General features: G+C 45.4%; 1 protein-coding gene across 3 annotated transcripts in view; it reads right to left on the bottom strand.

Moving 5' to 3' along the window:
* The window catches only part of chd6 (chromodomain helicase DNA binding protein 6), a 204,392-nt gene that overhangs the window by 38,044 nt on the left and 140,323 nt on the right, over window positions 1-26,025 (bottom strand). For all 3 annotated transcript variants that reach the window (XM_078236970.1, XM_078236969.1, XM_078236971.1), the window contains 11 exons: window positions 23,933-24,097; window positions 22,731-22,910; window positions 20,582-20,692; window positions 18,605-18,807; window positions 16,147-16,346; window positions 14,515-14,674; window positions 10,959-11,048; window positions 9,095-9,198; window positions 8,270-8,399; window positions 3,796-3,862; window positions 2,326-2,386 (listed from right to left, as the gene is read on the bottom strand). In XM_078236970.1, the coding sequence (XP_078093096.1) occupies window positions 2,326-2,386; window positions 3,796-3,862; window positions 8,270-8,399; window positions 9,095-9,198; window positions 10,959-11,048; window positions 14,515-14,674; window positions 16,147-16,346; window positions 18,605-18,807; window positions 20,582-20,692; window positions 22,731-22,910; window positions 23,933-24,097 (1,471 nt within the window). The remainder of the gene's footprint in view (window positions 1-2,325; window positions 2,387-3,795; window positions 3,863-8,269; window positions 8,400-9,094; window positions 9,199-10,958; window positions 11,049-14,514; window positions 14,675-16,146; window positions 16,347-18,604; window positions 18,808-20,581; window positions 20,693-22,730; window positions 22,911-23,932; window positions 24,098-26,025) is intronic.

Genomic DNA, 26,025 nt, shown 5'->3' with positions numbered 1-26,025 from the left:
TATATTGTAAATAACTGTGGCTCCAGCCCTGAACCCAGTGGCACTCCACTAGTTACAGGTTACAATTACCTGGACTTTCCCCTCCAAGTCACTCACTATCCTGACTTGGAAATATATCGCCATTCCTTCACTGCCACAGGGACTGCAGAGGTTCAAGGCAGCAGCTCACCACCACCTTCTCAAGGGCAACGAGGGATGGGCAATAAATGCTGGTCTAGACAGCGACGTCCATATTCCATAAATGAATTTTAAAAATCCTGAGGCTGCCCCTCTCATCCCAACTCTGTCTCTCTGTTTTCCAAAAGAGTTAATCTATTTTGTCCATGTTTGAGCCAAGGCTGTAATGGGGCCTGGAACTGAGTGGCCCTGGCAGAACCCAAACTACGCATCCATGAGCAGGTTATTGCTAAGCAAGTGCCACTTGATAGCGCTGTGGATAATCCCTTCCATCCCTTATGATTGAGAGTAGACTGACAGTTACCAGTGACCCGGTAACTGTCCGGGTTGGATTTATCCTGCTTTGTGTGTTCAGGACATATCTGGACAATTTTTCACATTGCTGGATAGATGCCAGCGCTGTAGTTGTACAGGAACAGCTTGGCTAGAGCATGGCAAATTCTGGAGCACGAGTCTTCAGTACTATTGTTGGAATGTTGTCAGGACCCATTGCCTTTGCAGTATCCAGTACCTTCAGCCATTTCCTGATATCACGGAGTGAATCAAATTGGTTGAAGACTGACATCCGTGATTCTGGATACCTCTAGAGAAGGCCAAGATGGATCAGCCACTCAGCACTTCTGGCTTAAGATTATTGCAAATACTTCAGCTTCATCTTTTGCACTGATGCGCTGGGTTCCTCCATCACTGAGGATGGGGATATCTGTGGAGCTTCCTCCTCCAGTCAGTTGTTTAATTGTCCACCACCATTCATGAGTGGATGTGGCAGGACTGCAGAGCTTTGAATCTGATCCATTCGTTGTGGAATTGCTTAGCTGTGTCTATTGCTTGCTGCTTCTGCTGTTTGGCAGCAAGTAGCCCTGTGTTGTAGCTTCACCAGACTGACAACTCATTTTGGTGTGTGGTTGGTGCTATTTCTGGTGTGCCATCCTGCACTTTTCAGTGAACAAGATGGGTTTTTACAGCATTTGATGATAGTTTCATGGTCATAGCTTTCAATTCCACATTTTTGTCAACTGAACTTAAATTCCATCAGCTTCTGCGTTGGGATTTGAACCCATGTCCCTAGACTACCTGCCTGTTCCTCTGTATTACTAGTTCAATGACAATACCACTATGCCACCCTCTCCTGTTTGGTGCATATATGAGGTAGGCTGGAATGGAAGAATACGGGAGCAGGATAGGATGTGATAATTAGAGAGGAACGAGGTTCATCTGAAATATAAACACTGGCAAAGTCCGTTTCAGTCCAGTTGAATGCATTGCTTCGGTGCTGGAGGTTCAATGTAAGTTATAAAATACTACGGTAATTTAATTGGGGATGTAAATAAGTAGAGAACAATAAAGAATGGAACTCCCTCCATCAAATCCTATAAAACTCTCAAAGTGCACTGTGAAAGCTTTTAAGGAAGCATTTGGTCAAATGTTTACATCAACTGGACTCTGGAACAAAGTGAGTTCAGATATTCTCCTTTATGCTTCTCACTTCACTCTGCTCTGAAGACAAGTCTGGAAAAACAGAGTTTCAGTTGCTTGGCTGAGATACCGGACGGCAGCCACCAACAAATGACACCTGAAGGGTTACCAAAACCAATCCCCAACTTTAGGGGAGACATGGTAAGAAACAAAGAAAACAAGGTGGATCTGGAACCAATGGAGACATTGCAGAAAAGTCTACAAGAATGATACCAGAATTGAAAAATTATACCTTTTAGGAAAAACTGTATAGGTTGGGCTTTTTTCCCCAGAGGAGAAGACTGAGGAGTGACCTGATAGAGGTCTGTAAGGTTAGGCAGAGAGACAATGTTATCAACTGCATGCAAAACTAGGAGCCATAAATGTAAGACAGCTACTAACAAACCAATCAGGAATTCAGGAAAAATTTGTTTACTCAGAGAGTACTGAATGTGGAACTTGTTACACCAGGGAGTGGAGTGTGGTGAACAGCACAGGTGTATTTAAGGAAATGCTAAATAAACACGAGGGAGAAAGGAACAGTAACGGTAAAACGATAGGGTGAGAAGAAGTAGGGTGAAAGGAGGCTTGTGAGAAGAATAACACAGCATAGAGAAGTTGGGCAGAATGGCCTGATTCTATGTACACTCAATGTAACCAGAATGCAACCCCTTCACCATCCATATCTCTTACCTAAAATGGAGTCTTCTCCTTTCTCCATAATCCCCGATTCAATGCAGGAGTTTGCATCTTCCTACAGAACAACACAGTTCATTAACTTTAGGAATGGGTTGGAGCAAAACGAAGATTTGAGTAAGACTAGCCTCCCACTGCCCCATAATCTTTTACTGGCCATAAACGATCCAGGCCCAAGAGTCACTATCTTGCCTCTCAGGCGCCTGATCCTCTGCCTGCAATTTTGTGGTCACTAATTGTGGACTCACACTTCACAACTTTGAAGGTGATGGAGAGAATTGACTAGGTGGAGCGAGGGATGTTATATTATTGGCTACTTGATTGCCTGTTCCACCCTAGTGGGGAGTTATTTACTAAGGACAGGAGCACTGCACAATATTATTGTGCTGCTCTACTCTGTTCTTTTTAAGAATACAAGGTCAAATTTTTACAAATAGACACATCCTAAGGTCAATTAGAGAGTAACATTTTCTTTATATAATGACAGTGTTTACAGATCCCTAACTTCTTCCAATGTTAAAAAAGACATCAGGAAATGATAAACATTTTTTCCAACAGCTGATGCAGAAGCCGGAAGGGCTAACAGGGATAGTCAGACATAAACTCGCCAAAGAGGAATGCAGCTGTGGAATAAGTTAACAGTAAAATCCACTAGAACAGACTGTACAAATGGCTTCAACAGGGAGTTAAAAACATTTTGGTGGAGTATTCAGTCCTGGGTACTGCACCTCAGGAAGGATACAGGTCTTGGACAGAATGCAGTGCAGATTCATCTGAATAATACCAGGAATAAAGGTTTAATTGAGGGCAGGTTGTACAGGCCTGGCTTGACCCCTTTGCTAACAAAGTTGAGGGGGTGATTGAACAGAGGTGTTTAAAGTGATCAAAGAGAGCAGGGCCTTTCAGGATGAAATCATAAGGCACTTTTACACACAAAAGGTAGTGGAAAACTGGAACTCAGTCTCCCAAAAACCTCCAGATGCTTTGTGTTAAGTAGAGCCTACAATACGGAGAATTTCACTAGGTGAGAGCATCACGAAATATGGGGCTAAGGCGGGTAAATGTATTTGAAGTACAGATCAGCCATGATCTAAGTAGATGGAGAAATAGGCCCAAGGGGCTAATAGCCTCTATTTGTTCCTATAATCTTATCCACAACACCGACAGCAATATTACGAGCTAGCCTCTGTACTCCTGGGGAGGAAATTAAACACAACACCCATTCTCGATCACTATCCATTGGCTCATTGCTGGAAAAGTCTTCAAAATGGCAGCCAATCAACAGCATCCAGACTCACTAGAGGAACAATGTGGTGCCAGAGAAAAGTTGTTGGCCAGGGAAATGTATTCCAACAAGAGGCAGTCCCTTCAGTTGCAGACGGCAGACCAATATCAACAGAAATAGAAGAAACTGAAAGATTTCAGATTTAAAAATCACATACAATAACCTCAAGATATCATACTCACATCTGGCTGGTCTTTGAACTGTCCGTCCAACTTCGACTCTGAGTCGTCACCTTTACACAGGTCAACCCTGAAATATCCAGCACACAATACATGAACTCACTTAGAGAAAACATCAGAAAGCAACCCTGATCCCAATCTACCCACCAAGGGCTAGAGAGGCACTGCATCAACATGCGCACACTGTCTCAAAGTTTGAGTTCATGTTGCCTGCACCTCAACGGTCCCATGAGACCGCAGTTTGATTTTTAAAAATTCATGTTCAGGATGGATGCTTGTCTTCTTTTGGATAGAAAAGGGAACTGAATACAAGAGTGATGCTGGAGAATGAAGACAAAAGGCAACAGTGCATTGATTTGGGGCTGGCAAGAAGTTAGCATCGTGTCTCTTTGCACACTTCACACCAGAAGAATATTGTTCAACTGGGGACTGTTATGTAAGTGAGCAACACCTACAAACTGCAACAAAACAAATATCTAGTTAACTTGCTTATTTTAAATGACGATAGTCAATGGCAAATACTGGCAAGGCACCAAAAGAACAGCCTGCTCAAGTCTGAATATCAATCTGGGATACTCAACATCCACCCGAGTTATGTGAGAGGGACAACGGGACCTCTACAATAGCTTATTTGCACAATGGCAGATTTGACAAGGCAGCACACCCTCCGTGCTCCACTAGCTTGCCAGCCTAGAAAATGTGCATCAAGGCAATAAGGGATTGTAAAGGAGGGGGAGGAGCAGATTGAAGGTGACAGGACAGGTTGAGAATGCGGTTATTAAAGCATGATGTGGAGATGCCGGCGTTGGACTGGGGTAAGCACAGTAAGAAGTCTCACAACACCAGGTTAAAGTCCAACAAGTCCATCTGACGAAGGAGCAGCGCTCCGAAAGCTTATGGTATTTGCTACCAAATAAACCTGTTGGACTTTAACCTGGTGTTGTGAGACTTCTTACTGTTATTAAAGCACACAGGATCCTGGGATTTATAAATAGGGACGCAGAGTATAAAGGGATGAACCTGTGTAAAATGCTGGTTCAGCCTCAACATTATTTAAAGTTCTTTCATGGGATGCGGGTGTCGATGGAAAGGCCAGCATTTGCTGCTCTTGAGAAGATGGTGGTGAGCTGCCTCCTTGAACCGCTTTAGCACATTTGATGTAGGTACACCCACAATGCCGTTAGGGAGGGAATTCCAGAATTATGACCCAACGACAATGAAAGAACAGTGATATATTTCCAAATCAGGATGGTGCGTGACTTGGAGGGTAAATTGCAGGTGGTGGTGTTCCTGGTTCATCTATAGCCCTTGACCTTTTAAGTTGTAGAGGTCACAGGTTTAGAAGGTACTGTCGATGGACCGCAGTGAGTTGCTTCAGTGCATCCTGTCGATGGTACACACTGCTGCCACTGTGCATCTATGGTGGAGGCAATGAATTTTGAAGGTGATGGATCAGGTGCGAATTAAGCGGGTTGCTTTGTCCTGGATGGAGTTGAGCTTCTTTAGTGTTAGAGCCGCACTCATCCAGGCAAGTGCAGAGTATTCCATCACATTCCTAACTTGTGTCTTGTAAATGGACTGACTTTGGGGAGCCAAAAGATGAGTTACTCCCCACAGACTTCCCAGTCTCTGATCTGTTCTTGTAGCCACAGTACTTATATGGCTGGTCCAGTTTATTTTCTGTTTAATGGTAATGCCCCAGTTTGTTGATGGTGGGGATTCAGCTGTGGTAATGCCATTGAATGTCATGGGGAGATAGCTAGCTTTTTTCTTGTTGGAGGTGCTCATTGCCTGGCACTTGTGTGTGGCACGAATGTAACTTGCCACTTGTCCAGCTCTGCAGCTGGACACGGACTGCTTCAGTATCTGAGGAGTAACTGATGATGCTGAACATCAGTGAACATCCCCACTTCAGACCTCGTTATGGAGGGAACATCATGGATGAAGCAGCTGAAGTTGGTTAGCTCCGTCCATCATACGCAGCTTCCGCCGTTTGGCTTGTATCTGGTCTGTGCTGTAGTTTCTCCCGATATCTCATTGGTTAAGTGTGGTGCTGCTCCTGCCTCCTCTTGCACATTTCATTGAACCACGGTTGCCCTTTGGTTTGATACTAATGGTAGAGTGAGGGGTGCGTCAGTATTGAGGTTATAGATTGTGGTTGAATGCAATTTTGCTGCTGCTGTTGGTAGCCTCAGGGATGGCTATTTTTGAGCTGCGAGACCTGTGCTAAATCTATCCCAATTAGCATGGTGATAGCATGTTAACATGTTACATGGAAGTTTAACATGTTAAGCATGATAACATGTTACATAGAAGCTGCAAGATATGCTCAATGTGAAGACAGGACTTTGTCTCCATAACTGTGGTGGTCACTTTTATCTATATATCTAATTGGTGAGGTCAAGGTCTAGTTTTCCCTTGTTGATTCCCTCACCAACTTTGGCTGGCCCAGTCTGACAGGTATGTCCTTCAGGACTTGGCCAGCACAGTCAATAAGGGTGCTACCAAGCCACTCTCAGTGATGGACATTGAAATGCTCAACTCAGTACATTCTGTACCCCTGCCACTCTCACGATTGTCTCCACATGGTGTGCAGCCCAGAGGTGTACTGATTCAGCAGCTGAAGGGAGGGTGGTGAAGGTGGATGGTATCTGTAGGCGGTTTCCTTGTCCATGTTAGATCTAATACCACAAGACTTCAAGGGCTCCAGGGTCAATATTGAGGACTCCCAGGATAACTGGTGCATTGCGCCCAGTTTTGGACACCACATTTAGAAATAAAAAGCTCTGCTGAGGGTGCAGATAAATGTCAGGAGAATGGTTCCAGGAATAAAGAACTTCAGATACATAAATAGGTTAAAGAAGTCGGTGTTGTTCTCCTTGGAAAGAGACAGTTGACAGATTTGATAGAGGTATTCAAAATCATTAGGAGTCTGGACGGAACAGATAGGGAGAAACTGCTCCGATTGCTGGAAGAATCAACAACAAGACGACATCAATTTAAGATAATTGGCAAGAGAAGCAACAACGTCATGAGGGAAAACTTTTTTGGAAGGTGATTATTTAGGATTTGGAATGCACTGCCTGAGTGGGTGGTGTAACTATTCCATGAAGTAGCAGAGTTGACAGTCATAGAATCGATCCCTACAGTGCAGAAGGAGGCCATTTGGCCCATCAAGTCTGCACCGACCATAATCCCACCCAGGCCCTATTCCTGATAACCCCACATATTTACCCTGCTAATCTCCCTGACACTAGGGTCAATTTATCACAGCCAATCAACCTAATAACCCGCACATCTTTGGACTGTGGGAGGAAACCGGAGCACCCGGAGGAAACCCACGCAGACATGGAGAGACTGTGCAAACTCCGCACAAAGTGACCCAAGCCGGGAATCGAACCCGGGTCTCTGGTGCTGTGAGGCGTTTGAGGTTTGAGCACTGCTGTGAGGCAGCAGTGCTAACCACTGTGCCACCGTGCTGTCCCATGTGTTGAGTGTTAATAGTGTTGAGGATCAGTATAAGCTTCATGAAATGGGCAGGAACATGGCAAATGGAGTCCAATGCAGGAAGTGTGGAGTGATGCAGTTTGGGAGGACTAATATGGAAAGACAATAATAACATAAATAGCAAAATTTTGAAAAGTGTAAATGAGCAGAGACACCTTGGAATCCATATACACAAATCCTTAGGTGTGGCACACACAAGTTGACCAGGTAGTTAAAAGATGAAATGGGTCACCTGGATTTATAAACAGAGATATTGAATATAAAAACAAATAGGTCATGTGAGAATTTTATAAATCAGCTGGAGTATTGTGTGCACCACATTTCCAGAAAGATGTAAAGGTTTTAGAAAGTGCACAGAGGAGATTCATCAGGATGTAACCAGGGATCAGGGACTTCAGTTATGAGGACAGCTCGAAAGAGTCAGGATTATTCTCCTTGGAGAGAAGATTGAGAGGTGATTTAATCGAGGTTTCCCAGATGATGAGAGGTTTTGAGAGAGAAGGGGAAAGCAAACTGTTTCCTTTGGAGAGCAAGTCAATAATAGAGATCACGGTTTCAAAACCACTGGGAAAGTTTTTCAAAGTGAGGGCAATTTTTTCAGTTGTCCACCTGAGAAGATGGAAGCCGATTCCATAAATAATTTGAAAAGGGAGTTTGACAGGTACAGGAGGAAGAGAAGCTTCCAGAGTTACAGACAAAAAGCAGAGGTGTGGCGCTAAGCACAACTGCTCCTTCAAAGAGCCAGTCACAACAGGCAGAAGGCCTCCTTTCTGTAAACTGTATGTTATTAAATCCTGGAGTAGTACTTGATTCCACCACCTTCTGCCGGAGAAAAGAGGGAGACACTACTCACTGTTCCCCAAGGCAGTCACTGCCCAGATTCAAATAAAAGCGCAGTGTTTCAATTAGTGATTTGTCTGCCAAACATCCTTTTCCCGACCCTCCTCCACTACAGACATCATTGCCTTACCCTTCAGTTATGTCTGATGGCAGGTCGACACCTCCTTGCTCAGCCGCTAGCGAAGTTTCATCGGGCATGCCCACCCTTTCGAGGAAGCAGAGTGCTGGGTCAGCTCGCATCGCATTATATCGCTCATAACCTGAAGAGAAAAACAGCTGGGTCACAGCAAGTTTCCACACCTGTATCTGAGAAGGCTCCACACTACTCTTACCGCAAGTCAGAGCAAATAGCATACTGTTCAAATAAATCAGTAATCATAGCTGTGACAAGTCACTTTATAACCAACGCTTTAAAAAGATCATCCGACAAATACTAAGTGAGCTCCTTCTCCTGACTCATGCTGGGATATCTCTCTGAAGTGGCTATGATATGTGGAACGCTAGTTGGTGATAATCAGCAGGTCACTGGCTGTGCTCGAACCTGGCCCTGAGTTCATCCAATAACCAAACAGGGTGGAATTCTCTGGTCTCCCTGCAGTGCGTTTCTCACGGCGACAGGTACTTGCTGTTGGCCGGCGGTAGGATCTTCTGGTCCTGCCACTGTCAGTGGGATTTTCCATTAATTCCCTGATGCCACTGTGAATCTTGCGGCAGGGATGTGTCATTGCTGAGACCAGATAATCCTGCCAGTGTCAACAGCCAGAACGATCTGGCGATCAACCAAATATTGCACGTGTTGGAAATCTGACAAAGAGTCACAGAGTCTGTCCTCTTGAATGCTTCAACTGAAGTTGCCTTCATCACACTTCTGTTACACGATGAATTACTCAAGCAATCTTTCTGTAACAGCTGCACTGTCCAAGGATCAATAAGGTAACCATGAAGGAAGCCTTACCATGTTTATAAACTCCAATGAGCAGGGATTTGTCCGCGTCTCCACCCCACCACTCGACTGGAACATCATTGTAGTCAACATCAGGAATCCAGACTTCCAGCTTACTGTACCCCAGGTGCGCATCAGAGACACGAGGGGGGAGGGAGGGCGAGGAGGGGGGAGGGAGGGCGAGGAGGGGGGAGGGAGGGCGAGGAGGGGGGAGGGAGGGCGAGGAGGGGGGAGGGAGGGCGAGGAGGGGGGAGGGAGGGCGAGGAGGGGGGAGGGAGGGCGAGGAGGGGGGAGGGAGGGCGAGGAGGGGGGAGGGAGGGCGAGGAGGGGGGGGGAGGGCGAGGAGGGGGGGGAGGGAGGGCGAGGAGGGGGGGGAGGGAGGGCGAGGAGGGGGGGGAGGGAGGGCGAGGAGGGGGGAGAGGGAGAGAGGAATAGAGACAAAGAGAAAAAAAAATCAACTCCATTAAAAATCATTCATTAATTAAAATCAGTAAAATGCACGTTTGTTTGGACTGCACCCCCCGCCCCCCCCACCCCCCCGCCCCCCCCACCCCGAGTAGAGAAACAGGAGCTCCTCAAACTTGCTCCATTATCATGCTCGACATGTAACTCAAACCCATTTACCTCCCTTTCCTCTACAACCCTCAGCCTTACCCATCAAAACCCTGCCAATTTCAGATTGCATCTTTCACTTCCTCCAACTACTCACAGCCTCAACAGTTTTTCTGGGAGATGGTCCCACATTTCCATTTCCCGATGTGTGAAGAGGTGTTTCCTGACATCACCCCGGATTCCCCTTTGTTCTGTGTTGCCACTAGAGGGGCTGTGTTTCTCTATCTACCCAATCATTTCATGCACTTCAATAAGAACAATCTTTTAATCTCCAGCAAATACAAGCAAAGTTCAGGCAACGTGTTCTCATAACATAATCTTCACGAGGATCTCAATCTCCAGTGGGGTATTTGTGACATAGGAACATAGGACTTTGGAGCAAGAGTAGGCCATACACCCACGCAGCCTGCCCTGACTTTAGATAAGATCACGACTGACCTGGTTGTGATTTCAACTCCATTTTTCTCTCTCCTCGACTACCTTGTCTAAAATCTGTTTAAGGCAGCCTGGAATATATCAATGACAGTAAGAAGTCTCACAACACCAGGTTAAAGTCCAACAGGTTTATTTGGTAGCACCAAATAAACCTGTTGGACTTTAACCTGGTGTTGTGAGACTTCTTACTGTGCTTACCCCAGTCCAACGCCAGCATCTCCACATATATCAATGACCCAGCCTCCACTGCTCTCTGGGGAAGGTAATTATATGCGATTGTGAGGGGATTTGATGGGATGGATACCAGAAGGACATTTCCTCTTGTGGGGGAGACTAGAACTAGATAGCAAAGTCAAAGAATGGGTCTCCCTTTTAAGATGGAAATGAGGATTTTTTTTCTCTCTAAAGGTTATTAGTCTGTGGAATTCTCTTCCCTTTGTAGATCCTTCACCTCCTCTTGACAACTTGCTTCCATTCCCATCTTAGTGTCAGCAAATTTAGCCAATACACATTCGGTTGCCTTCATCCAAGTCATTGAGATTGTAAATAGTTGAGGCCCCAGCCCTGATTCCTACGGCACTCCACTAATTACAGCTTGCCAGCCCAAGGGGCAATGAAACCTAATCTCATCTTTCACCAATAACATTGTCCAACAGGGGAAGGAAGCATCCTGGCTAACTTCACCCTGATCCATGGTTTCCCATTCATCATGCTTAAAATCATTCAAAAAGAGGAACTGAGACTGAGGCCTTCTTGCTCAGTACGGCTCAGCATCAACTTTCTAGTTAGTTTACCCTTGACACTGACACTGTTTTGCCATTTGACGTACCTTGCATCAATACCATCCAAAGCTTTGTCAGCAGCCTCTCCCAGAACCTCCTGTTTAAGATAATACAACATCCGGACTCGCAGCAAGACTCTGGGAGTAAACAAAGTGCAAAATAAAATGAAGCTCAAGAGAGAAAGGAGCAAAACAACTTCTACCTATTTAGATTCTGCCTCTCACGTACCACAGTTCTGAGCAATGGGGAAAGGATTTACAAAGTAGAAGTGGGTCCAGTCCACTGAGGACAGTGCAGTTGATGTTGTCGACATGGACTTTAACAAGGTACCACATGGTAGGTTGTTGCATAAGGTTAAATCTCACGGGATCCAGGGTGAGGTAGTTAAATGGATACAAAACTGGCTTGATGACAGAATAAGAAGTCTCACAGCACCAGGTTAAAGTCCAACAGGTTTATTTGGTAGCAAATACCATAAGCTTTCGGAGTGCTGCTCCTTCGTCAGATGGAGTGGAAATGTGCTCTCAAACAGTGCAAACAGACACAAAATCAAGTTACAGAATACTGATCAGAATGCGAATCCCTACAACCAGCCAGGTCTTAAAGGTACAGACAATGTGGGTGGAGGGAGCATTAAACACAGGTTAAAGAGATGTGTATTGTCTCCAGACAGAACAGCTAGAGAGATTCTGCAAGCCCAGGAGGCAAGCTGTGGGGGTTACTGATAATGTGACATAAATCCAACATCCCGGTTTAGGCCGTCCTCATGTGTGCGGAACTTGGCTATCACTTTCTGCTCAGCGACTCTGCGCTGTCGTGTGTCGTGAAGGCCGCCTTGGAGAACGCTTACCTGAAGATCCAAGGCTGAATGCCCGTGACCGCTGAAGTGCTCCCCCACAGGAAGAGAACAGTCTTGCCTGGTGATTGTCGAGCAGTGTTCGTTCATCCGTTGTCGTAACGTCTGCATGATTTCCCCAATGTACCATGCCTCGGGACATCCTTTCCTGCAGCGTATCAGGTAGACAATGTTGGCCGAGTTGCAAGAGTAGGTACCGTGTAGCTGGTAGATGGTGTTCTCATGTGAGATGATGGCATCCGTGTCGATGATCCGGCACGTCTTGCAGAGGTTGCTGTGGCAGGGTTGTGTGGTGTCGTGGTCACTGTTCTCCTGAAGGCTGGGTAGTTTGCTGCGGACAATGGTCTGTTTGAGGAACAGACCTCAAACAGACATGCCGGATCATCGACACGGATGCCATCATCTCACGTGAGAACACCATCAACCAGGTACACGGTACCTACTCTTGCAACTCGGCCAACATTGTCTACCTGATACGCTGCAGGAAAGGATGTCCCGAGGCATGGTACATTGGGGAAACCATGCAGACGCTACGACAACGGGTGAACGAACACCGCTCGACAATCACCAGGCAAGACTGTTCTCTTCCTGTGGGGGACCACTTCAGCAGTCACGGGCATTCAGCCTTGGATCTTCGGGTAAGCGTTCTCCAAGGCGGCCTTCACGACACACGACAGCGCAGAGTCGCTGAGCAGAAACTGATAGCCAAGTTCCGCACACATGAGGACGGCCTCGACCGGGATGTTGGATTTATGTCACATTATCACTAACCCCCACAGCTTGCCTCCTGGACTTGCAGAATCTCACTAGCTGTTCTGTCTGGAGACAATACACATCTCTTTAACCTGTGTTTAATGCTCCCTCCACCCACATTGTCTGTACCTTTAAGACCTGGCTGGCTGTAGGGATTCGCATTCTAATCAGTATTCTGTAACTTGATTTTGTGTCTGTTTGCACTGTTTGAGAGCACATTTCCACTCCATCTGACGAAGGAGCAGCACTCCGAAAGCTTATGGTATTTGCTACCAAATAAACCTGTTGGACTTTAACCTGGTGTTGTGAGACTTCTTACTGTGTTCACCCCAGTCCAACGCCGGCATCTCCACATCTTGATGACAGAAGCCAGAGGGTGGTTGTAGAGGGTTGTTTTTCAAACTGGAGGCCTGTGACCAGCGGTGTGCCTCAGGGATCAGTGCTGGGCCCACTGTTATTTGTTATTTATATTAATGATTTGGATGAGAATATAGGAGGCATGGTTAGTAAGTTTGCAGATGACACCAAGATTGGTAGCATAGTGGACAGTGAAGAAGGTTATCTCAGATTGCAACGGGATCTTGATCAATTGGGCCAGTGGGCTGACGAATGGCAGATGGAGTCTAATTTAGATAAATGCGAGGAGATGCATTTTGGTAGATTGAACCAGGGCAGGACTTACTCAGTTAATGGTAGGGCGTTGGAGATAGTTACAGAATAAAGAGATCTAGGGGTACATGTTCATAGCTCCTTGAAAGTGGAGTCACGGGTGGACAGAATGGTGAAAAAGGCATTCAGCATGCTTGGTTGCATTGGTCAGAACATTGAATACAGGAGTTGGGATGTCTCGTTGAAGTTGTACAAGATGTTGGTAAGGCCACACTTCATAGAAACCCTACAATGCAGAAAGAGGCCATTTGGCCCATCGAGTTTGCACCAACCACAATCCCACCCAGGCCCTACCCCCATATCCCTATATATTTACCCGCTAATTCCTCTAACCTACACATCTCAGGACACTAAGGGGCAATTTTAGCATGGCCACTCAACCTAACCCGCACATCTTTGCACGGTGGGAGGAAACCGGGGCACCCGGAGGAAACCCACGCAGACACGAGGAGAATGTGCAAACTCCACACAGACAGTGACCCAAGCCAGGAATCGAACCCAGGTCCCTGGAGCTCTGAAGCAGCAGTGCTAACCACTGTGCTACCGTGCCGCCCCACTTGGAATACTGTGTACAGTTCTGGTCACCCTATTATAGAAAGGATATTATTAAACTAGAAAGAGCGCAAAAGAGATTTAGTAGGATGCTACTGGGACTTAATGGTTTGAGTTAAAAGGAGAGGCTTGATAGACTGGGACATTTTTCTCTGGAGCGCAGAAAGCTGAGGGATGATCTTATAGAGGTCTATAAAATAATGAGGGGCACAGATCAGCTAGATAGTCAATATCTTTTTCCAAAGGTAGCGGAATCTAAAACTAGAGGGCATAGGTTGAAGGTGAGAGGGGACAGGTACAAAAGTGTCCAAAGGGGCAATTTTTTCACAGAGGGTGGTGAGTGTCTGGAACAAGCTGCCAGAGGTAGTAGCAGAGGCGGGTACAATTTTGTCTTTTAAAAAGCATTCAGACAGTTACATGGGTACGATGGGTATAGAGGGATATGGGCCAAATGCGGGCAATTGGGATGAGCTTAGGGGCTTAAAACAAAGGGCGGCATGGACAGTTTTTTTGGGTCGAAGGGCCTGTTTCCATGCTGTAAACCTCTCTGACTCTCTCAGTTATACAGCAGCATGGAACGACCAAACAAACCACTCAGTTGCGTCAAACTACTGGAGAGAACAGGCTGCAGTCCTTTGAAAAGAAATACAACACCTTCTCTGGGCTCAGTCAACTGTGCCAAGAACCACTCGCTAGACTCAAGTGCCACATTCATTCACAACTCTAAACAACACTTGGGCTCTGCTCTCTCCCACTCTCACACGTGCACTCACTTGTTGCAATGCTGCTTGAGATGTTTCTTATAGCCATCATCATGGAAGAGCACATCCGGGTTACAGCTGGCCACCCAATCAGCATTCTTCAGTTCTGGCTGGGACAGTGGAGTTTTCATCTTCTTGCCTTTCCTCCCCCTGGGTACAGGCGCTGATAATCCTGGAAGGAAATGGAAGGCGGCCTTACATTACTGAACACACTGATCCACAAAATAAATTACATTTCAGCGTGAGAATTTCCACTTTGGCTGTAACCTCCCCAACTTCCTGCACTCAAACATAATGTCCTGACATTGAATCCCCAAGTATGGGCCCACCTTCTTCTTCTCAAGTGTTGAAGGATTGATATATTTCCAGCATTTTCTGCTTTTATTTCAAATTTCCAGAATTTGCAGGAGGTTCTCTTTTACGAGAGGGTGCTGGAAGTAGATCCAACTATACACAAGGGAAGTGGGTAAATATCTGAAAAGGAAGAATTTGTAGGGCTGTAGGGAAAGAACGGGGGAATCAGACTAATTGAATAGTTTTTTTCAAAGAGCCAGCACAGGCATCATGGAAGAATCACAGAATCCTGGCAGTGCAGAAAGAGGCCATGAAGTCCACTCTCTGAAAGAGCATTCCAGTCTAGCCCTCCCCTCTGCCCTATCCCCATGATCCCATACATCCCATGGCCAATCTACCTAACCCACACATCTTTGGACTTTAGGAAAAAACCCGGAACCCCGGAGGAAGCCCATGTAGACATGGAGGGAATGTGCAAACTCCATACAGGCAGACACACATGGCTGGAATTGAACCCGGGTCCCTGCACTGTGAGGCAGCAGTACTAACCACTATGCCACCATGCTGCCTGCTGGGCTGCAGAGCTGTCTTGCAAGGCTCTACAATTTTAATATCTATACTTCACACAGAATTAGCTCCTTTAGTTAAAGATCAACAAGAGCATCGAGTAGTAAGCTCTGAGTCCTTCAATGCGAAGTGCAGTCTATATCAACCATCGACTCAAGAGATTCCCGTTTTCAAAAGCTGTTGGTGATCCAACATTTTGGATCTCACCTCCTGAGCTGCTTTGGAGTTCACTATTCAGCCTACCACGCCTAATCCAGAGTGCAGCCGGTGCTGATTTTGATGAGTCAGTTTTTCAAATGGTTTAGGCTACAGTTCGCTGCAGGACAAGATTTCTGCATCTCCACGGTCACCCTCTGGTTAGGAAGTCAGCTTTGCACAGCTGGTGAAACAACAAACCAATAAGGCAGCTGTCTGTACCCTTTACCCACAGCTCACTTCACTCAGCTTCACCCAAACAAAAGCCATTTGAATATCTGTCGCCAATATCATCTCCACATCAGAATTACCAATCAGAATCCCATTTTCCAATACCTTTCCCATGCCCTTGAACAATTAGATCCCTCTGAAATAGTGTGAGCAATTCAACTTGGACATCGGGTCTAGCTTTCCACATCTGAATAACTTTGTGTGTTGTGTGGGAAATAAAATCCTATCTCAGTCATCTTTATGCACTCTCTGTATTCCAGTTTAATTTGAGACAGACAAATTCAACAGAAAGCATATTTAGCGTTGAGGTCTCAACTAAAAACGCAAGACTAAATCTGTCTCAGACAATCTTGTTACCCGAGTGATTGTGCAATGCTTGGTTCTGTCCATCCTTTGTGGGAGTAATAAGATCCCAGATGAAGCTTTTAATCTTTTCATCCCCTTTGTAGTGTTTCAGGCAATAAACCAGGAGAGTGCGACAAATGGTCTCCATGTCCTTCTCTGTCAGGTGCCACTTGAAACGTCCATGTGACAGGATGTCCTTCCATCGGCCCCACCTGCAAAACAGGACAATGAGTGTCCCACCACACTTCAGATAAGAACTTTGATTAAACAGCAGCCTGTAACTCGCCACGAATCCCAATTACCATTTTGGTAAGTAGAAATGTTTAAGTTTATTTATTATTGACCCAAACAGGCGCCGGAGTGTGGCGACTAGGGGAATTTCACAGTAACTTCATTGCAGTGTTAATGTAAGCCTTACTTGTGACTAATAAACTTTACTTTTAGTCACAAAGTAGGCTTACATTAACACTGCAATGAAGTCACTGTGAAAATCCCCTAGTCGCCACACTCCGGCGCCTGTTCGGGTACACTGAGGGAGAATTTAGCACAGCCAATGCACCTAACCAGCACGTCTTTTGGACTGTGGGAGGAAACCGGAGCACCCAGAGGAAACCCACGCAGACACAGTGAGAACGTGCAAACTCCACACAGACAGTGACCCAAGCTGGGAATCGAACCCGGGTCCCTGGCTCTGTGAGGCAGCAGTGCTAACCACTGTGCTGCCCATGTCAGGCTGGAGCTATTCCTATGAAGCCAATTCCACACTACAGCAGAGCTCTGGAGAGAGATTCCACTGAGGAAAGGGTCAGGGAGCAGGCATTAATTAGTGTGGAAACACAGCCAGGGCAGATTCCTCTGCTATTTTTCTCGATGATTTAGAACATAGAACATAGAACAGTACAGCACAGAACAGGCCCTTCGGCCCACGATGTTGTGCCAAGCTTTGTCTGAAACCCATATCAAGCTATTTCCTCCCTATCATCCCGAAGTACTCCATGTGCCTATCCAATAGCTTCTTAAATGTTCCTAAAGTTTCTGACTCCACTATCCCTGCAGGCAGTCCATTCCACACCCCAACCACTCTCTGAGTAAAAAACCTACCTCGGACATCCTTCCTATATCTCCCAACATGAACCCTATAGTTATGCCCCGTAGTTACCGCTCCATTCACCCGAGGAAATAGTCTTTGAACGTTCACTCTATCTGTCCCCCTCATCATCTTATAAACCTCTATCAAGTCTCGTCTCAACCTCCTCCGCTCCAAAGAGAAAAGCCCAAGTTCCCTCAACCTTTCCTCATAAGACCTACCCTTTTAAGATTTAAAGTATCTATTGCTTTGAAGGGTATTTGCAAATGGAAGTGCAGTTCGCCAATAATGAGGCAGATGGCCGTCAGTTTGTGTTGTTTTAACATATAAAGGGTGGCACAATGGTTAGCATTGCTGCCTTACAGCACCAAGAACTCGGGTTCAATTCCCGGCTTGGGTCACTGTCTGTGTGGAGTCTGCACATTCCCCCATTTCTGTGAGAGTTTCCTCTGGGTGCTCCGGTTTCCTCCCACACTCCAAAGTTGTGCAGGTTAGGTGGATTGGCCTTGCTAAATTGCCCCTTAGTATCCCAGGATGTGTATGTTAGAGGGATTAGCAGGGTAAATACATGGCTTTACAGGATAGGGTCTAGATGGGATTGTCGTCGGTGCAGGCTTGATGGGCCGAATGGCCTTGTTCTGCACTGTAGTGTTTCTATGCTAAAGCCAGTTAACTGTACCACTGTGGACCATGCTCTTAAACCACAATTAAATTCACTGAAGAGACTAGTTGGTTCAGAGACAGTTTTGTTTTTACTGATCAAAGTGATTTTAGGATCAATAAGTGGAAGTGTTTCCTTTCAGGAACCGGTGTCAAAAACAGGGTTAACATCCTTAACATTAACATCCTTTACAAAGTCCAATCTAAAAGGAATTGTAATCATGACATGAACTCTGACATTGAATCCACTTCACTAAAATTCATCAACAGCCCCAGTGAATAATACCTTCAAACCATGAGTCACAGAGACAAGTGAATTATAAAATGGTTTCATATGCAAGGTTTGAGCCTTGAGTTAATGATCTGGATCAAAACTGGACAGGGACAACACTGGTAGCATTGTGCTTCCGAGAGACATCAAAGTCAAATACGCTACCAAGTGATACCTCAAACCCCTAGCCCCTATTGTACTTCTGATGTACCATCATTAGCTTCATCCACTTTCCGACCACAGAAAGCAGCAGGACAAGCATCAAAGCCCGTTTCATGAAGTAATTTGCCTTCTCCCTCACAGAACTGTAAATACTTAATTGGCTGCAAAGTGCTTTGGCACGAGCCGAGGTTGAGAAAGATATGCTGGAATTGCAAGTCAGTTTTTCTTGCTCAAACTCATTTCACTTTTTATTAAATTAACTCCAAGAGAAACCCTGTACACAAACTCACCCAAATATCAGCAGGTTCTTTTCCACCCGAAAGCACTCTGCCCGGAGGTATCGGCGGGTTTTGTCATGCAGTCGGCGAGACCTTGAAGGTCTATCTTCACTGTCACTATCGAGCTCAGAGAATTCCATCAACTCATCATCCTCAAACGAATTGTAGTGTTTAGTCTGCTTCCTAACACGTGGTGTGTCAATTACCAGGCTGTCCTGTGAAAGATATCACATGTGCATCATTACTCCCTTTCAAACGTACTCTGTTTTCTTCTTCCCAGCCGCATCCCCACCTCCCCAGCTATTCATTAAGGTTCAACAGGAACATGTACAAGCTGGACGTCTGCCAGAGCAGCAATTCTCAAACATCGACTTCCGACTCCTTTAGTATCCAAAATCTATCAATCCATCTTGAATATATTCCGTGATAAGCATCCATAAGCATTCTCTACTAGAGAATCCCAAAGATTCACAACCTTCTTGAGTGAAGAAATCTCTCCTCAGTCCAAAATGGTAAACCGCTTAGGACCCAAGTTACAGACTTCCAGTGAAGGAAAACAGTTTCTCCACATCAACCTTATCTAATTCTCTAAGAATTTTATATGTATCATTGAGGGCATGTTTCATTCTTCCAGCCTCCAGGGAATCTAGGCCCATTCTACTCAATCTCTCATCTTCCCAGGAATCAGTCTAGTAAACTTCACTGCTCGTCCCGTGAGGCAAGAAAATCCTTCCTTCAGCAAAGAGGCTAGAACTGTACACAGTCCTCTAGGTCTCTCCAAAGTGTAATTTTAGCCAGACTTTCTTACTATTCCTTACTCTTCCAATACAGACTAACATGCCATTTGCCTTCTTATCTTGTCCTCAGTTGTCCCCACAACATTGCTTCATCCAATCCTCCAGGGTTACTCTCCCTTTGCAGCCTCAAGTCCCCTGAGCTTCTCGCGACCTCACCATTTGCAGCAAAGCTTTCAGGCACCTGTTCTCAAGCAATTCCACCCCTGCCCACCCCCGCTCCCTGCCCCTTTCCCCTGCTTTAGTTTACATTAAAAAATACACCAACAATTCTGCCTGAAAAATATCCTGCAGATGCAATCGAATGAATGAACAGTTTTTTTGGTGAACCAGTGGAGGGAGAAATGCAATTATTTTTCCAACTAGATCTTCAATGCCTATACGAATAGGCAAATGAAGCACTAATTTCACATTTCGCACAAAGGATATAAATAAACTATCCCAGAGCCCCAATGCTCCTGACTGAAAGTGTACAGTACCACTACACTTAATAAAAATATATCTTTTAATTCATAGGATGTTGACATCACTGCTAAGGGCAACATTTACTGCCCACTCCTAATTGACAATGAGATCTAACGGCGACATCCCAGGCCATTTCAGAGGGCAGTCAAGAGCAACCACATTGCTGTTGTCTGTCGGCCAGATGGGTAAAGACAGCAGATTTCCTTCCCTATAGGACATTAGTGAACCATTTGGGGTTTTATAACAATTCAGTAGTTTCATGGTCAACATTACAGATACTAGCTTTTTATTCCAGATTTAGTTATTAACTAAATTTAAATTCCCCGGTAGCTGTGCTAGGGTTTGAAATCATATCTCCGACTCAACAGTCTAAGCCCCTGGACTACTGGCCCGTACCATAACCACAATGCTACCATAATAAAAGCAAAATACCGCAGATGCTGCCAATCTGAAATAAAAACAGAAAATGCTGGCAAAACTCAGCAAAGTGGTTCGGCAGCGTCTGTGAGTGAGAAACAGAGTTAATGTTATTAGTCCGTAAGAGCTCCGAAGAAGAGCCATACAGACTCAAAACGTTAACTCTGTTTCTCCAGGTGGACTAGTCAGCTGGGGACTGGCCTCAGCATTACTTCTTGCAGTCCGAATACTAACCCTATATTTTCAAATGCGTTTTGAGATAACGACACGTATGAACCCCTTGTCCAAGGTGAGCACCGATGAAACCACTTACTTTGCCATTTTTCGACTCAATATCCAGTTCTGCAATTTTGGCCCATTTCTGCCAGAAGTTGGGATCGTCTAAGGAGATATCCGTTCTATTCCCTGAAGCAACGAAACTGGCCTGGAGCAAAAAAAAATACAGCACGGATTCGAGGATTTTTAAAAAGAAACTTCTCCTTTGTAATGGAGCTCTTTGTCCTTGTAAAGGCTAATATTGACAAACAGATATTAATAGGCCCACAAATGACATTAAAATGACTTAACCAGGCACAATCCCAGACTTACGAAGGATTCCTGAGGATGGCTGGATGCTTGGGTCATGACATGGTGCCTGAAAGCAAATGTGTTTAACTACATGTTAAAAACTGACCTGAGTGAACGCACTGAACACATGGTGATGTAGAATTAGCCCTTTGAGAACCTTCTGAGCCAACATCCTGAGGTCCAGAGGGAACCAACATTGATGATTCAACACGATGGATCCCAAAATGATCAGAGCTCACATCATGATACTGGGAACAGGGGCTGATGCTATACTGGCAGAATCTGTTGCATCACGTGGCCTCACACTTAACTCTGCCCAGGGGAACTCAGCGAGTCCTGACTGAGAAACACTCCCTTTCCCTCAAGGGAGGAATGATCACTGCAGCAAATGAGTAGTACCTTCAAACTGCATAATTAAGACTGTAATATGTTAATTAAATGGAGGAAGCAAGTTAAGTTTTCACTCTTCTTCCCACTGTTCCTGCCCTCCTCATGGCAATGACACAAAAAGACTTCCACTAGTTGGGGAATCAATGGTGAGATGTCAACAATTTAAAATAGTCACTAAGGAGAGAGATTAGGCAAAATATCTTTGCAGAGTTGCTGGAGCAGGAAATGGTTTACCACAGGGAATGGTTACACAGGGTTATGGGAAAGTGTGGGGCAATGGAATTAGTCTGGAATTGATAACAAGGGTATGAGGAGCGGGTGGCCATCGCATTTGTTTGAGATTGCTCGAGCAAAGAGCCAGCACAGACATGGTGGGATGAATGTGTCCTGCAAACATTGTGTCCTGTTAACATTTATAGTTCTGCACTGGTGTGGTAAGATTCCTACATAAGATTCCTGTTCACGCAAGTAGACAAGAGGTGAGAAATCCAACAGTAAATGTTAGTAGGTCATTCCATGGTGGGGAAGGGGAGAGAGAGAAATGGGGAACATAACAACTGGGTCCATCCATCCAATGTCCATACCAGGACTCTTTCCAGCTTAAGTCATTAGATAAATAGCCTGGTATGAAGGGCATTAGCTATGAGGAGAGGTTGGAGAAACTTGGTTTGTTCTCACTGGAGCGACAGAGATTGAGGGGAGACCTGATAGAAGTCTACAAGATTATGGGAGGCATGGACAGAGTGGATAGTCAGAAGCTTTTTCCCCCAAGGTGGAAGAGTCAATTACCAGGGGGCATAGGTTTATGGTGCGAGGGGCAAGGTTTAAAGGAGATGTAAGAGGCAGATTCTTTACACTTAGAGTAGTGGGTGCCTGGAACTCGTTGCCGGGGGAGGTAGTGGAAGCGGATGCGATCGTGACTTTTAAGGGGCGTCTTGACAAGTACATGAATAGGATGAGAATAGAGGGATATGGTCCCCGGAAGGGTAGGGGGTTTTAATTAAGTCGGGCAACATGGTTGGTGCAGGCTTGGAGGGCTGAAAGGCCTGTTCCTAATTTTCTTTGTTCTTATAATGAAGAGATGGAACTCTGGCTGACTGTCGACGCCACCTTCCCATCTAAAGCACAGGCTAGTGGATTCTAGTACCTTCAGATACCTCTGAGAGAGTGGCACAGCAAGTGACCAAAATCAAGCTCAACGGTTTTCTGTTTTGCAAGGTTCAATATTCTCAGCTATCATTCTAGTGCAACAGCAAACAGACTGTGATTTTCGATTTCCTCTTTCAATAATACCAGTCGTTAGAATATTCTATTCACAACTGCCTTACAAACCACTAAGTGCAGAATCTGCTATAAACAGGGCAGGCACATTGTAAATCATGAGCAAGTTAGTCACCTTCTGCCAGAGAAGAGGAGGTTGATGACTTATGAACATATGTATTAGGAGGAGTAGTAGGCCATTTTCAGTGGGAAGCATAAAGCTGTGACGGAAAGCTGCTACTGACCTTTGCAAATGTGGAGCCCTTCCCTTCTGATTCAATGGTGATAGTGCGAGTTCGACGAAGAAGTATCTGATCAATGTCCTCTTCACAAAATTTGGATCCTTCATCCTCCTCGTCCATCAGGGCTCCATATGCCCCTTTACGAAGGAGATCTTCCACTTCGATCTTAGACAATGGCTGCACCTGCACAAGCACAGCAAAACATCCAGATTTCAGATGTGGCAGTCATAAGCGACTCCAAAACTTACACCATTCTGACTTGGACACACATCACCATTCCTTTATTGTCGCTGGGTTAAAAGTCTGGAACTCTCTCCCCAGTAGCACTGTGGGTGTACAGATGAGACTGTAGCAGATTAAAAAGGTTCCATACCATCAGTTTCTCAAGGTTAAATTTGGGGTGGAAAATAAATGCTCACTTTGCCAACAACACCCACATCCCATAAATGAATGCATTAAAATAACAGTCTTGAACACCAAGGAAGCCAACTGGGAAATAATTGGGAGCTGGAAAGAGGGATAACAGGTATGGAGGAATGTTGCAAGAAACAACTTTTCCTTAGCTTACTTTTCCAATCCATATAGCTTCACTTTCTGCAACTGAATGAACCACGAGGTGGACAAGATGCATCTGGACTCTGCTACTCTGTATCTAACCCCATTCTGTGCCTAGAATTATAGAATCTCTACAGTGCAGAAGGAGGCTATTTGGCCCATCAAGCCTGCACTGAAAACAATCCCACCCAGGCCCTAACCCCAGGTATTTACCCTGCTAAATAATCCCAACACTAAGGATCAATTTAGCGTGGCCAATCAACCTAACCTGCACATCGTTAGACTGTGGGAGGAAACTGGAGCACCCAGAGAAAGCCCACACAGACACGGGGAGAATGTGCAAACTCCACACAGTGACCCGAGGTTGGAATTGGTCTCTGGTTCTGTGAGGCAGCAGTGCTAACCACTGTGCCACCTGTCCTGGGAGTGTTTGATGGGGACAGTGTAGCGGGAGCTTCACTCTGTATCTAACCCCATGCTGTACCTGTCCTGGGAGTGTTTGATGGGGACAGTGTAAAGGGAACTTTAACTTGCACTGTATATGACCTGGGACACAGGGCCCTTGAACTGTAATTTCAGCACCATGATCCCACTTTAGCAAACACATGCATTCCAAAACAAGGTGAGATTTCAGTGGCAAGACAGGTTACCCCATTAGTGTTTCCTTTGCGATTCATTGCTTGCAGTACAGCTCTGTCGAGGCCCAGCTTGAGACTGGCTTTGTCAAACATTTCTCGCTCATACGAGTTGCGAGTTATTAGGCGATACACTTGAACTGCTTTATTCTGTCCTATCCGGTGACATCGGGCCTGAGCCTGGAAACAAAGAGAAGGACTGAAGCTGTTCAGATAGAGGCAATCTCTTAAAGACTCAAGATTATCAAATACCACGAGGCAAATTCTTCAATATACCAAGCAACACAATGGTTGGGCCATCCTCTGATCTTTCTTAGCTTCGTTCACTGCCTGTCCAGGAACACTATTCCGTTTAACGTTGTTACAATCATGGGGTGTGTAAAACTGTTGTAGTTTGGGACAGGCAGGTGACAGAAGAATTATAGCAACAAGCTTTACTACTGGCGATGGATTTGAGAAACTCTCCAAAAACTTTGAGGAAAGAGCCTCAAAGTTATTACTTGGTGAAGCTGGGATACAGGAACCCTTTGGAAGCTGGGTGCAACTGTGGATTATTTGCTAAAAGGTTTCATTCCATAGAGAGTGCGATGGGTGATAAATGTACAAGAGGAATGTCATTTTCTGTAGTTTAAATATAAGCTGCCTACAAAAAGAAAATAGGGTTCAGTCAACAGTGCTTTTAGTCATCTGTAACAGCCAAAGTTTTAAAACATGAAATATTTTAGGATCATTCTTTCAGCAAATAACTGGAACTTTGAATCTTTTTTAAAAAAAATGAGTGGTCTCTACAGAGGTCGTAACTAGGTCCTCTGCAAACATAGAAACATGGAAGATAGGAGCAGGAAGAGGCCATTTGGCCCTTCGAGCCTGCTCCACCATTCATCACGATCATGGCTGATCATTCAACTCAATAGCCTAATCCTGCTTTCTCCCCATAACCTTTGATCCCATTTGCCCCAAGTGCTATATCCAGCCGTCTCTTGAATACGGTCAATGTTTTGGCATCAACTACTTCCTGTGGTAATGAATTCCACAGGCTCACCACTCTGGGTAAAGAAATGTCTCTCCACCTCCGTCCTAAAAGGTCTAGTCTGAATCCTCAGATTGTGACCTCTGGTTCTGGACTCCCCCCACCATCGGGAACATCCTCTCTGCATCTACCCTGTCTAGTCCTGTTAGAATTTTATAAGTCTCTATGAGATCCCCTCTCATTCGTCTGAACTCCAGCGAAAACAATCCTAACCTCGTCAATCTCTCCTCATACCTCAGTCCCGCCATCCCCAGAATCAGCCTGGTAAACCTTCGCTGCACTCCCTTGAGAGCAAGAACATCCTTCCTCTGAAAAGGAGACCAAAACTGCACACAATACTCTAGGTGTGGCCTCACCAAGGCCCTGTATAATTGCAACAACACATCCCTGCTCCTGTACTTGAAACCTCTCGCAATGAAGGCCAACACGCCATTTGCCTTCTTTACCGCCTGCTGCATCTGCATGCTTACCTTCAGTGACTGGTGCACAAGGACACCCAGGTCCCGCTGCACACTCCCCTCTCCCAACTTACAACCATTCCGGTAGTAATCTGCCTTCTTGTTTTTGCTTCCAAAGTGAATAACCTCACATTCATCCAAATTATACTGCATCTGCCATTGATTAGCCCACTCACCCAACCTGTCCAGATCATTCTGAAGGATCTCTGCATCCTCGTCACAGTTCACCCTCCCACCCAACTTGGTATCATCTGCAAACTTTGAGATGTTGCATTTTGTTCCCTCATCCAAACCATTAATATATATTGTGAATATTGGGGGTCCCAGCACCGATCCCTGTGGCACCCCACTAGTTACTGCCTGCCAATTTGAAAAGCACCCGTTAATTCTTACTCTTTGTTTCCTCTCTGCCAACCAGTTTTCTATCCATCTCAATGCACTTCCACCAATCCCATGCGCTTTAATCTTGCATGATAATCTCTTATGCGGGACTTTGTCCGGTAGAAAATTAATACTTTCATACAGCAGCAAGGCCGAATCCAGCATCAAACTAAAGGCACCCCCACCTCCCCAAAGAAACACACACAGCTCTCAGAAAATAATTTCTTCTCTTCAACCAG

This window comes from Mustelus asterias, chromosome 20 (assembly GCF_964213995.1).
Source record: "Mustelus asterias chromosome 20, sMusAst1.hap1.1, whole genome shotgun sequence".
Taxonomy (NCBI): domain Eukaryota; kingdom Metazoa; phylum Chordata; class Chondrichthyes; order Carcharhiniformes; family Triakidae; genus Mustelus; species Mustelus asterias.
Note: the sequence above shows the minus strand (reverse complement) of the source record. Positions and strands in the feature narration are given on the sequence as shown.